Below are 13111 nucleotides of genomic sequence, written 5' to 3'. Positions count from 1 at the left end.
CATTCTTGATAAGGAAGGAAAAACATGAAAATTTTATATCTGGAAATATTAATAGTATAAATGAAAGAGCTAACACTTGAACATGGATGGAAACAGATATTTAAATATCATAAATAACTTTAATTATTAAGCAGGTTTGGTTTTGGGTCACTTTACTCTTTGTACCTCTGTCTGGAAAGAATGCAACGAATTTAACTTCATGCCGCTGGCCTTTTCCCCTCTCAACGGACTATTTCCCAATGCTTGTGATTTGCCCATAACCTTAATTCAAAGTATAAACCTAGCAGTACATGAGTTTATGGTCTAATTCAGTCTCATCATTCAGACCAAGTACTAAATTTGAAAGCAAAAGCCAAGACATTTTTCAGGATGAGGCAGTGGTTCTGAAAGACTGAATCCTGTTTTAGGACAGATTCCAGTTCAACCGCATTTCCAAATTCCAACTGTTATATAGGTCTTAACCATTGAACTGAGCTTTTAGACCAACACATGAATTATGATGAAAATTAACATCTGTTTATTGTTATAATTTCTCCCATAAGAAAGAGGTATATCTTATGAGGATGATGATAAAGATGTCTGATATGCTGTTTGGAACCGTGTCAGACAGATTTACTAGTCTTTAAAAATCCAGTATTCACTTATGAACCAGTAGATTACATGTGTTGCTGTAATAACATGTCTTCCAGGAACCTGAGCCTATATTTAAAATATATATATTTCTTTCCAAATACATGTCTTAATCACTATCTTCTCCTAACAAGAGAAAATTATTACCTCCTTATTTATAAAATTTATTTTTATTAACTATTTACTTTGAAATGCATTACTAAGTACATTTTTATAGCTCATATAAATCTGTTTTAACAAATCATTCATTCATTCATGAAAGGCAGTACTACAGCTCAGTGTTTAAGGATCTGATTTCTGGAGCCAAGGTACTTGCATCAGAATCCTCGCTCTGGGGGCACCTGGATGGCTCAGTCAGTTAAGCATCCAACTCTTGGTTTCAGCTCAGGTCATGGTCTCAGGGTCCTGAGATCGAGCCCCACATTGGGCTTGGTGCTCAGCATGGAATCTCCTTGTCCCTCTCCCTCTGCTCCTTTCCCTGCTGCCTCCTTCCCTCCATCCCTCTCTCTCTTTTTATCTCTCTCTCTCTCCTTCTCCCCGAATAAATAAAATCTTAAAAAAAAAAAAAAGTCAACCGTGATTACTGCCATAGTTTCCAACTCTCTGTCTCTGCTCCAGACCCCGACCCCATATATCAGATGTCTCACTAGTCCCTGCAACCCCACCTCTCTAAACATAAGCTCGCACGCTGGCTCACAGACTGGCTTACTTTCCTTGTATTCACCCTTTCCCTAATACCCAGCAAGACCCACAATGACTGCCCCCATCAACGAGAGTCCCCACCGTTGCTCCTGGCAGGAGTCTGGCAAACTCTACTATTTTTTCAAGGCTCAGTTCAAACGCTGTAACAAAGGCTTCGCTGACCTTTCAAGGAGGGGCTAGATGCTTCCTTGCCTGTGTTCTCAGAGTGCGTGCGATGCCACTGTGGCTTCACGCAGCAACGTGCAATGTGTCCCCTACTAGAACGAGCCTGCTGGAGGGCGGGCACCGTCACTCACCCGGAAGAGACCAGGTGCTGGGCAGCACCCACCACAAGCACCCTGTCCCCAAGGAGCACTTGCCCCCTCTGCACAGCTGCATGTGCTGGCCCTGAACCGGTCCCCCTGTAAACCTCTAGGCACTGGGTACAGACATCACTACCAAAAGAGTGAGCTCTGAAGTGACTGTCTTCCGTGGGCCCCCAGATCCAGACTCAGTCCTGCACAGCAACGTCGGACTGGCCACACTCCATCACAGGATGCCTCCCCTGAACCTGGGGAGACCCGGCGTCTGGCCTCCGACGTTCTTACTGGGCCAAGGCCCAGCTCCCACCAGACTCAGCCGGGATAGAGATCTCCAGGACAGGGAAAGGGTTCAAATGCTAGGCAGCCAAAAAGACAAGAATGGTCAAAACACGGCCTTCTCCACAGTGGGGTGAACTCATGATTGCCGAGCAACCGCCTCTGAAGCAATGTGGGTCTCAATGCCCTATTTTCTCCTTGAGGCATCTTGCCCAGGTCCTTGCTTAGAATAAATATTCAATAAGGATTTATTAAATGAATGGATGGATGAATAAATTCTTACTCAACAGCAATGTAATGAAGTCTCCAGTTTAATAAACAATTAATGTGATGTCTTAACACCTAACAGTTACTGCAAAAAAATGAATCTTCAGTAAGTAAGTAAGCATCCAACTGCTCTCACCTAAAAAGAGAACTTTGGTGATAGCCAGCGACACACTGTCAAAGCTAACCTTTCAGTGAAGTGCCTCGTGCTGTCTCCTTGACAATAAAAAAAGTTCTAAAAACAGGAAACACAAAACTGTCTTGTTTCTCAAGCTTCTTCACACTGATCTACGAAAGGTTTTGCTCTGACTTATCTTATGGAAACAAGGTTTGTTTTTTTTTTAAACTAATGAACCAAAGTCTGTAGACTGACTAACTCTCCTAAAGCAAATAGTGATTGACAGAACTTTCTGTGAACAGAGAAAAAATATCATTTATTTGTTAAGGTTGAAATTCTTCCAGGTTTTAAATAAAGTTCATACCACAAAAGAAGAAAATAAAATTAGACGTGTCTGTTCTTTTCAAAAGCTATTTAGTTGGGGGCTGGGGAGAGCAGGGAAGTTTCTAGGCAGCTAGTTCAGCTCCATTTGGTCCAAAGCATAAAATGTAATCTAATATCTGCCAAATGTAGTGTATACAGCCGTAATATTCCCCCCACCCTTCCCCCAAAAAACTCTTACAACAACATCCCATCTCTGAACTTGCTTTTCTGCATTCGCAGGTTGCCTTAAAAACAAAACCATAATTTATCTGTGCTTCTGCCCCTATCTGTCTCGGGTCCTGCCTCCACTGTGAGCACGGGCCTTCCCTCCCCACTGCGCTCACTCCCACAGGGGCTGACTTCCTCACTCAAAGTGGTTCCCCAACCAACCATGGCCCTTGCCCTGTACCATGGTTGAAGCTCACACTTTAGAGTCTTCAAAACGGTGCCGGGATTTTTGTTTTACTAGAACCTACCAAAAAAACCCACCATGATGCCTTTATATTCTTTCCTTTATTATTTCCAACTTCATCTTATTTCGAAATTCCTTTGGAGAACAATACTGGTTTCTGTAACTTTAGGCAAAGGTTAATACCTAATACTTCTGAAGCCACAGGAAAAATGATCACCGTCTCAGTTCCCCTTGGTCACTGGAGCCCAGGTCCCAGAAGGGAGAAGACGACACTCAGAGGACGGCCTCTCAGTCAACAACATAAGGACAAGAAAATCCGATAGTGTCTTCACCAGAAGCCAAGCCGTTTGCTCCTAGTTCGTGTAACAAAAAATCTACATACAAGTATTTTCATACAAACATCCATTCAAGAAGGAATTTTCTTACGTTCAAAAAACAGAAGTCAAATCGTAACGGACACACAGATCTCTGCACATAGTTGGCATTTGGAACAACATACACTCAAGTGCCTCATTAATTAGGACACTGTTGCACAAACTCTCCTTACGGGTTTCTGTCAGCCTCACCTCCAGGCGGCTTTGTGTTTGTGCACCTCTTTAAATAGCCAGTCTTTGTAACTCCGCATTACCCCTCCCTCTGTAATGCAGGGAGAAAAAAGACGGAGAAAAATAGCACTTCTTCAAAATCCGTGTTCTCCTACCTACAGATTTGCATTTAGGAGCCCCATACTCATCAACCGCATCCCCCACCCACTGACTTTACTTTCCATCCGTTCTGATCTAAAAAGACGAGTGCATAGCCCACTGTGAGCACATCCTTACTCATCACCCAAAGGCTCCCAAAATCCCAGATGCCACCTGGTGTCCTAAAAGTAAGCCTTCCTGACGACTTGGCTTTGTCTCCCAGTTCCGGTTTCCATGTTCTTGACTGACACCCCTCCAGCTCATTTTTCCTGTCTTTCTTAACTGATTTGACAAGTCTTGTTTCTTTACCCTCTCAGGCTTTATTTACATGTGCACTGTGCGCTCTATTAATGTGTGCTTTTTACATATTGCCCCAATTCCTCAATGGTTTCAGACATGCACCGTCGTTCTAAAGGGCCCTGTGTATTGCCTAGAGTTGTCCTTTTAATTCGTAAGTACTTAGTATAACCACACATGTCCAGTTAATATTTGTTAGATAAATATTTTAAGATGCTTATCTCAGACGTCTAATACCTACCTAATGATATAGTCATTTCTATGAGGAAGCAGTTACCATCTACCTCCTAAGTAACTCAAAGAGCTAGAGGACCTTTCTCACCCTTCGCTCCACAGCAGCCAAGAATGGTACTCTGCACATAGAAGAGCCCTCGGTAAAGTCCGCTGGCTGACTGATTTGAAGACACACACAACTACAGAGCCGTTATAAGCTGCCTCGTAAGCTTCGAAACTGGAGCTGGGCCTGACAACTCCCAATGATCCAAATTATTTTAGAAACAAGGGAAAGGGTGTCACTACTCCAGCCACAACTCCCCGTACAGTCCTAAGTTTCAGACAGAGAGTTAGTTTAGGCTCCTGCTTTCATACGTGCATTTAGAAGGATGAAAAATATTTGTGTTGTTAGTAAGACTGCATTTAACACTCTGAGGCAAAACAGGCAGAGGTAACAACTTGCCAAAGCAAAGAGAACAGCGAGTAGCAGATGCGTAATCACAGAAACCATCAAATTTTTGCACCTTAATTTTTGGCAGATTTTGTAGTCAAGTGCAACCTGACGAGGGTAATGAATAAACAAACAGCAGTTCTAGACATCTGGTCCTGTGGGAGGAATAGATATTTTGGGCTATCAGGTAAATATTCAAATGATAAAACTTACTGTTGATTCCTCCCTTGGCAAGCAACTTTTGTGAACGCTCATGGTGGGCAAATCTACGGGGACAACCCAAATTGCAAACTGAACGCTTCATGGTTCAGGTCCCAAGTGACACGAGCACCCCAGACATCCTATTCAATTACAGTACACCCCAGCGAAACCATGGGACTGTCCCCTCCCTGAAGGAGCCAGCATGCTCCCCATCACAGTGCTAGGGATGCCCTGACAACTTCTGCCTTAGGGTCTCTTCCGTGGCTGATGAATGAGTTGTCAATTCTTTCTCAAGAATAGGTCAATTTCTTAAATTAAGTTCCAGTTAAATTTTAAGTAGGAAGCCATCCCTGCCTCTTAAAAAGACTTTGCCCCACCCCCATGTTTGGTGCATCTCAGCATTTAATTCTCTGAAGTTAACCTTATTGCTCTATTTTCATGTAGCTCTAGGTCAGGGTATCCCAATACTGCCCCAAGGATTGTCTGCAGACCCTGTATTAGCTGTCAATTATCTTTGGATCTTTAAAACCTAATCACATGTGTAGCATTAAAAAAAAAAAAACCCTCTATAAAGAGAAAAAATTAACCAGTATCAAGTACGGTTGCAGACTCTAAAATCGTTGTGGCCATTTCAACTACCAAAAGGCTGGATCTTACGAGCAGATCAAAGCCAAGCATTAAAGTTTTGTCCTAACTACCTCAGTATTCACAGTTGGCTTCCATCCTAGGAAAGAATTTCAGAATAAGAAAAATAGACTATCTTATAATTAAAGGGAAGTTTCCTTATTGCTTTAGTCTAGACTCCATTTATTATCACAGAAATTAAATGCTGGAAAAGAAGGGTTTGCTTAATGATGTTGCTTAATTACATGTCTCTAAACGTAAAACCAATATTGCCACCTAGTGGCAATCTAAGACAGCTACTAAAAGGTACAAATTGTAAACAGAAAGGACAATACAAATTAAGTATAAGCAAACTGAAAATAGAAGCATAAAAGAAACTGCTAGAAAAGGTGAATACTTGAGTGAAATGGACCTGCTTTCTAAGCTTTAAAAGCTGAGAAAAATGTATCAGTGAAAAATGCAGTTTCTAATATTGTCCACTTGTGGCATTCCATGAGGCGTCAAAGAGAAGTACAGAGTAGGTCTTGCCTCCCTTTGGATTCTGAAAGCAGAACAGATGCCCTGGAGGAGAAAGGGCACTGCAAGGGAGCTCATGTGGGATACCAAAGGAGCATCCCAGAAAGTGGCACCCGTCCTGCCGTCCATCATGGTGCACCAAGGCAGTCAAAGGACCAATAATAAACACTCAGCCATAAAAAGGAAGGAAACCCTGTCACGTGCTACAACATGGATGAACCTTGAGGCCATTACACTAAGTAAAATAAGCCAATCCAAAAAAAAGACAAAGACTATATGATGCCACTTACATGAGGTATGTAGAGTAGTCAGATTCACAGAGACAAAGTAGAAGGGTGGTTGCTGAGGGAAAGGGAAATGCAGAGTTGCTGTGTAGTGGGTATGGATCCAGTTTCAGTTGGGAAGACAAGAAGTTCTAGAAATTGGTTACACAATGTGAACGTTCTTTACTGTACCTGTACTTAAAAATGGTTGGGGGCAAATTTTACATTTTTTTTTTTTTAACCACAGTTAAGAATAAAAATAACAGTAACAACAGCACCAGCAACAGCAAAGTGCTCTGACTGGGGTCACCTTCTGAATAAGTGCACAGACAGGAGTCCCCACCAGATGGCCCAGTGAAATGGACATTTTTGAGACCCTCTCTTACAAGTCCGGTCTTGGGAACAGGACAGTACTGATCACTGTTTGAAAAGCTATTCCTTCAGGTTGCCCGACATCAGACAATGCACCTTGTCTGTCTCACACACTCCTCCTCCGTCCCCAGAGGGCTGCTCCCGCTCTGCGCAGTCCCCAAACCCTGGTTTTTCCCCAGGGTCCCACTGCTCCCCTGGGAGAAGCACCTTCAAGCTTTCAGCCCCTACCTGTCTATGTCCCCAATTCCAAATCCACCAGCTTCTGGTCAAACTGCTCTCCTGAGTTTCAAGAAAACAAATATCCAGCCTCCAGCACCTGACACCTCCACCTCAGACTTCATAGACAGAAACCTGATGTCATCTTGCTCCCTGCAAACCTGCGAGTCCCACCCCACCTCAGCCCTAGCCGGGCACTGGTCCTGACTTCTCAGCCCTTCACCCCAACTGCCCCCCTTCTGGCCTCACATCTCCCCACCACCACCCCTACCAGCTCCACCCCCGCCCCTGGCCCTCACACTGCCCCGTGGCGAAGCACCAGCAGAGGTCTGCAGCCCCACTCGGAGCAGCATCACCCTGGACAACTCCCAACAACCTCACACTAGGCTCCTTGCCCCAGTCTTAGGTCTGTTCAGCCGCAGGAGTGATGGTTTTAAAATACGGAGCTGAGGGGCGCCTGGGTGGCTCAGTCGTTAAGCATCTGCCTTCGGCTCAGGGCGTGATCCCGGCGTTCTGGGATGGAGCCCCACATCAGGCTCCTCCACTGGGAGCCTGCTTCTTCCTCTCCCACTGCCCCTGCTTGTGTTCCCTCTCTCACTGGCTGTTTCTCTGTCAAATAAATAAATAAATACTCTTTTAAAAAATGAATAAATAAATAAAAATAAAATACAATACAGAGCTGACACGTGGAGGCCCTAACAGCTCTCCCTAGCAGCCATGTTCAACTGGCGGTACTCGTACTAACAGGGATTGCGGGTTCCTCCTGCTTGTACTGCCAGGGGCCAGAGATGCTGAAGTCCTGGATCTCAAAGAAATAGTTCTCAAATGTGCAGAGTGCCCCCGAGAGGCCCTGAAGAGGACACAGAGCTCCTCTGCGGGCAGGTTCCTACCTCACCTGCCGGGCTGTGGCACCTACACTGCCCACCTCCTCACAACACGCTCCCACTTCTCACCTGGCTGCCCTCCCCTGACTGGCTACAGAGGAGCCCTCCCTGCCCCTTAACCTCACAGTACCTGATTTCTTACTTATTTTTATCGTACTGTGGTAAGAACATTTAACATGAGCTCTGTCCTCTCAACGACTGTCTAGTGTACAACCGAGCACAATGCTGGACTGCAGATCCCAGAGCTAATCCATCTTACTCAATTGAAACTTGACACCTGCTGCTAACTCACTTCTCCCTCCCCTGGTTACCACCGCCCTGGCCTTTGATTGTATGAATCTGATGATTTTAGATACCTCCTGTATGTGGAATCACGCAGTACTTGTCTTTCTGCACTTCCGCCTTGCTTTAAAATTGCCCGCGTATGGGCCTGTCTCCTCTCCTGGACTGTGGGCTCTTCAAGTGCAAGGACTATGCTTTGCTGATGCCTGTATGCCCAGTGCTTTGCTCTGTAAATATTGAATGAATGGGAGGTTCCCAGATAAATTCTTCTATTAACTAGGTGAGTCCTTGATGTGTAAACAAAATCCTGACTTTAACAGTGATGTCAATTTATCTCTCCTTCCTTTCAGAGATTAGAACTCCTTGCATTTTGGCTGGATCCAAAGGCCCAACTAGATAATACTTTTCCCAGCTTAGGTGTGTCCACATGACAATGGGATGTAGGGGGACATGATGGAAATGACATATGCCACTTCAAGGTCATATCCTTAAAAGGAACCTGGTTGTCCTCCACACACCAGAACGCCAATGTTGTGGTAGTCAACCAGTTCCAGCCATGCTGATGAGGACAAGACACTTTAGCCCATGGCAAAGTAACAAAACATAGGATCCAGGAGCAGAACTGCCAACTCCCAGCCCACCCAATATTTGTGAGGGGAAGTAAATCGCCACCTTCCTTAAGTCATTGCTATGTTGTCTGTGCTGAAGTAGTCAAGCGAATTTTCTTCTTTTCCATATTGTCTCTCAAAGATTCACTTACTCAAGAGATCATATTTTCCTAGCACCAACTCATACTCAGTTTTTTACTCCACTCTTTTCTCTACATTCTGTTGTTTCACGGGAAGAAGTAAAACAGCTATTCTAGGGGCGCCTGGGTGGCACAGCGGTTAAGCGTCTGCCTTCGGCTCAGGGCGTTATGGGATCGAGCCCCACATCAGGCTCCTCCACTATGAGCCTGCTTCTTCCTCTCCCACTCCCCCTGCTTGTGTTCCTTCTCTCACTGGCTGTCTCTATCTCTGTCAAATAAATACATAAAATCTTAAAAAAAAATAGCTATTCTAGTTAATATGAGAGGCGTTCACCATTATCAATTTAAGAATTAACAAAAAAATTTTAAATAGAGAAAATAATTTACTTAAATTTTCATTTTAATATTTGTTCAATTTCCTCTGGATTCCATTCCACTGCCATAGGTTGAATACCCATTATATTTAAGATGCTGTGGAGGAAGAAAAAGCAGAACCACCTGGATTAAATGGGGAAGATATATAATCTAAAACACGACTCTGCTTCTGCAGGATGGAAGGTATCTCGGAGAGCAAGGACACATATGGGTGCATAAGGATACGCATGCTCTTAATTCATATGAGTAGGTGATACGGAAGTCTGTCCTGGTGTCATCACTGATTACACAATTTGGGGTAATTGCCAAGGCCCAGTGGAGCTAAATTCCATTAATGCCTGCCTGCACCCAACAGAGGGATTATTCAGGTTATGGATTCCCCATCCTCCCTGCCTCGACCTTCATCTGACCGCTCCACTAGTCTCTTTACCAGAGCAAATGGAAGGAGGCCATCCAATCAAGGTTGCTGCGTGTCTGCCTCTCTGATAAATCAGACAATTTTAATAGAAGGAAATCTCCAAAGTCGGGTTTCCAAACAAAGAAGTATTTTAATAAACTCATCACCTGCTCCTATCTCCAATTACCAAAAAACAATCTGTTTCTAGCATGCCAGTCTTTCCTTTCCCTTGAGAAGGTATGATCTTCCAAGGAGGGGAGGCAAGGACCTGTCCTTGTAAGGATGCTGGGAGGTTGTATGAATTTTATAGGTAAAGCATTTAAAGGTTAAGCACAACTAAACCTTATGCTCAGCAGTGTCTCAGCCTTGAATACCATTAAGGCTGCTAATTTGTCCATTGATAGTTCCAATCCCTTATTTCCCAGCACCCACCAACAGAAAGAAAGCAATCCGTCAGAGACACACATCTCCTGTCAAAGAGTTCTTGCCCACAGAGCTGAGGGATGGCATTCATCTATAGACATGCACGTCTGTCTTGAAGGCTATAGCAATGCAGCATAGCGAGCGGGCTTGGGGGAATTTCTTTTGCTTGGCTAAAGAAAGCCCCTCTATGGCAAGACAAGAAGGTAAATCTTCCTTTACTCAAACCTACAGCATTATTCACAGCAGCTTTAGATTCAGTTCATGCCTATTTTAAACATTATTAAAATATGTACCTGCAGGTGTCGATCTTTCCATAATCCACCTTGGATATTACATTACAAATCAACCCAAAAGTTCAATTAATGATATCCAATTAAAAAACAGATTAAGAGACTCATAGAGGAAACACCACACTAAGGTTAATGAAAATGTTATTTCAACATGAAAATTGCCTTAGAACTGGGACTAAAATTTTGAATATTAATTATCTCTGCTATTTTAAGCCCGGCTTTTAAAATGTTATTCCTTCCACTTCTTTTTATCATACATTGTGACAAAACCACAATAGTCCTACACAATTATGCAAGTCTCTTGAATTTAGAAAAATAAGAAGAATTTAGAAGATGATGCGTTGAGCATCAGGAATTAACAAGAGCATTTTAAACAAGTCAATATTAAATAAGGAAAACAAGTCAGAAGAGTTATTCTCATCTAAATAAAACGATTCTCTACAGACGGAGTACTTTGGAAAACATGAAAGTAATAACAAATAAATAACTAGCAAGCATCCCAGCCATCACTACATACCTGTGTAAGATTTGCCGCTTGCTTTAAGATGCTTTTTTGTAACTGTTCTGCTCTCTTTGCATGAAAAGAATTACTTTGACTCTGGATGACAAATACAATTCCTTTTAAATCTAGAACCAAAAAAAAAAAAAAAAATGTTTTCAGGTATTTATTTTCCAACAACTGAAATAAACTTAAAAACAAGTTTAAAAAAAAAAAAAAGCTGCAAGGCAAGCCTTCTGGCCATAATCTTTTAGGGAAAAAAATCAATGTAAATGTAATCACAGCGACAAAAATCTCTTTAAACGGATCTCTGAAACATCCTTCCTAGAAGTTAGCAAGTAAACAAGCTCACTGTACTAGATCAAGTCTGTGGTAACAAACTGTGAATCTGGTCCTGCTTCTGTTGAAAGAACGACTGGAAACGTGAGAAAGTACGAAAATGTCTACAACACTAGCCTCCCCAGTGGCTGAAAATCTTGTTTGCCACTAGCCTTCTAACAAGTCACACGTAATCCTACATTGCACTGTTACCTGTTATGGGTTGACGGGTGTCCCCCAAACATCAGGCGTTCAAGTCCTAACCCCCAGGAACTCCGGTTGTGACCTTGCTTGGAACTGGGTCTTTACAGAGAGGCACTCAAGTTAAAGTGAGGTTGTTGGCGGGGGCCCAAATCCAGTATATTTGGTGTCCTTACACAAAGAGGAAATCTGGACACGGGTACACGGAGGGAAGATGATGTGAAGCCACCGGGAGAAAACAGCCACCTACAAGTCACGGAGAAAGGCCTCAGAAGAAACCAACCCTGCCCACACCTTGAGCTCAGACCTCTACCCTTCAGAACTGTGAGACATGTTTCCACTGTTTAAGCCACACCATCTGTGGTACTTCGTTTCACCAGCCCTACCAAACTAATAACACTACCTCAAGAATGTTCCGGATGGCTCTTTAAGGTGACACTCAACAGTGACTGCTTCTGTCCCACCAGTTCACGAGAACTTACAAATAAGTAACTCCATAATCTCTACTCTACTTCACAGGGCGCCTAGCCAGAATTAAGTGTTACCTCCAGGAACACAGCCACAATTCCACAGGAGCAGGGCTTCAGCAGGAAGTATTGCATAGAAGCCCATCCACAACAACACTCGCAGTATTTGCCAGGCCCTTAGAGACACCCCTCGGGGTGGCCAGCTTTCTTGCAATGACGAGCAGAGAGTAAACCCCCGAATCTTAGGCCCACGTGACCAGGGAAGACCAGCAAAGATAGTTGCTCAGTCCCCACAATGGAGAAGCACGTTAGGTTCTGAGTTTGCAATAAAGCAACAGATAGAAACAGCCATTGGGTCAGCACCCTGCCCCCAGACAGGGGCACTGGCAGAAGGGAGACTTCACATAAACTGTAGCCTCCTGCCCAGCTTACGGCAATGAATGTGGTGACCTACCCTCCCCCCCACCATGTGCCTTTCCTTTTAACACCTCGACTCAGAGACATCATCTGGTTTTAAATTTATCCCGTATATTTTATTGTTCTTATGTTCAGTTCTATGGTTCCATTCGTTTATTCAATCACTCAAATATTCATACAACAAATAGCTCCACAGTGAGCCATCTAGATCCTAAAAATAATCCAAAATGCTCTTTGGTTAAAACTCAATAAAAAATGTAAAAGGAAATGTTCGACAACCTACTGAAAATGACCTAATTCTTTTCCTACAGGAGTTTATATAAATATGAACATTCCACCTACCTACCTCTATTTCAAAGCAACTTCTCAGCTCTATGAATAGGACACACAGGTAAGACTTAAACGAGTATCTTATATTTCAACTGAAATGTAATATTTGATCTACTATATCTGAAACATTAAACAAGTGACATATCAAAGAGGAGTTATAAAGACTTACTCTTGTTAAAAATGAAATAAACTTCAGAGAATAATTTTTGCAAAATTTAATAAAGCCAAAGATGCACATTCCCAATGACCCAGAAGCTCCACTCCTATTAACCATCCTTGAGAAACTCGCATATGTATAAACAAGAATATATAACAAGAATGCTCACAACAGGACTGTACAAAAGGAAAAAAAATTTGAAGCAATTCAAAGACCCACTAATAAGATATATAAACTGGAATACTAAGCAGCAATGAAAATTAACTAGCACTTGATGCATCAATCCAGATGGATATTGTAGATGAATCCTACAGACCGAAAAACAAAAACAAGCTACAAAGGAATAACCATATAAATCAACGGTTTGTGAAAAGACAAGCACAAATATGTATAAGATGGATATATACTATACATATATAT

The 13111-nt window shown here is 42.9% G+C and overlaps 1 protein-coding gene across 1 annotated transcript in view; it reads right to left on the bottom strand.

The window, feature by feature from the left end:
- B3GLCT (beta 3-glucosyltransferase) overlaps positions 1-13111 on the bottom strand; it is a 130717-nt gene that overhangs the window by 80581 nt on the left and 37025 nt on the right. The window contains 1 exon segment of the mRNA XM_034665043.1: positions 10820-10929. Within this exon segment, the coding sequence (XP_034520934.1) occupies positions 10820-10929 (110 nt within the window).

Source organism: Ailuropoda melanoleuca, chromosome 7, assembly GCF_002007445.2.
Source record: "Ailuropoda melanoleuca isolate Jingjing chromosome 7, ASM200744v2, whole genome shotgun sequence".
Taxonomy (NCBI): Eukaryota; Metazoa; Chordata; class Mammalia; order Carnivora; family Ursidae; genus Ailuropoda; species Ailuropoda melanoleuca.
This window is presented reverse-complemented; position numbering and strand designations above follow the sequence as displayed.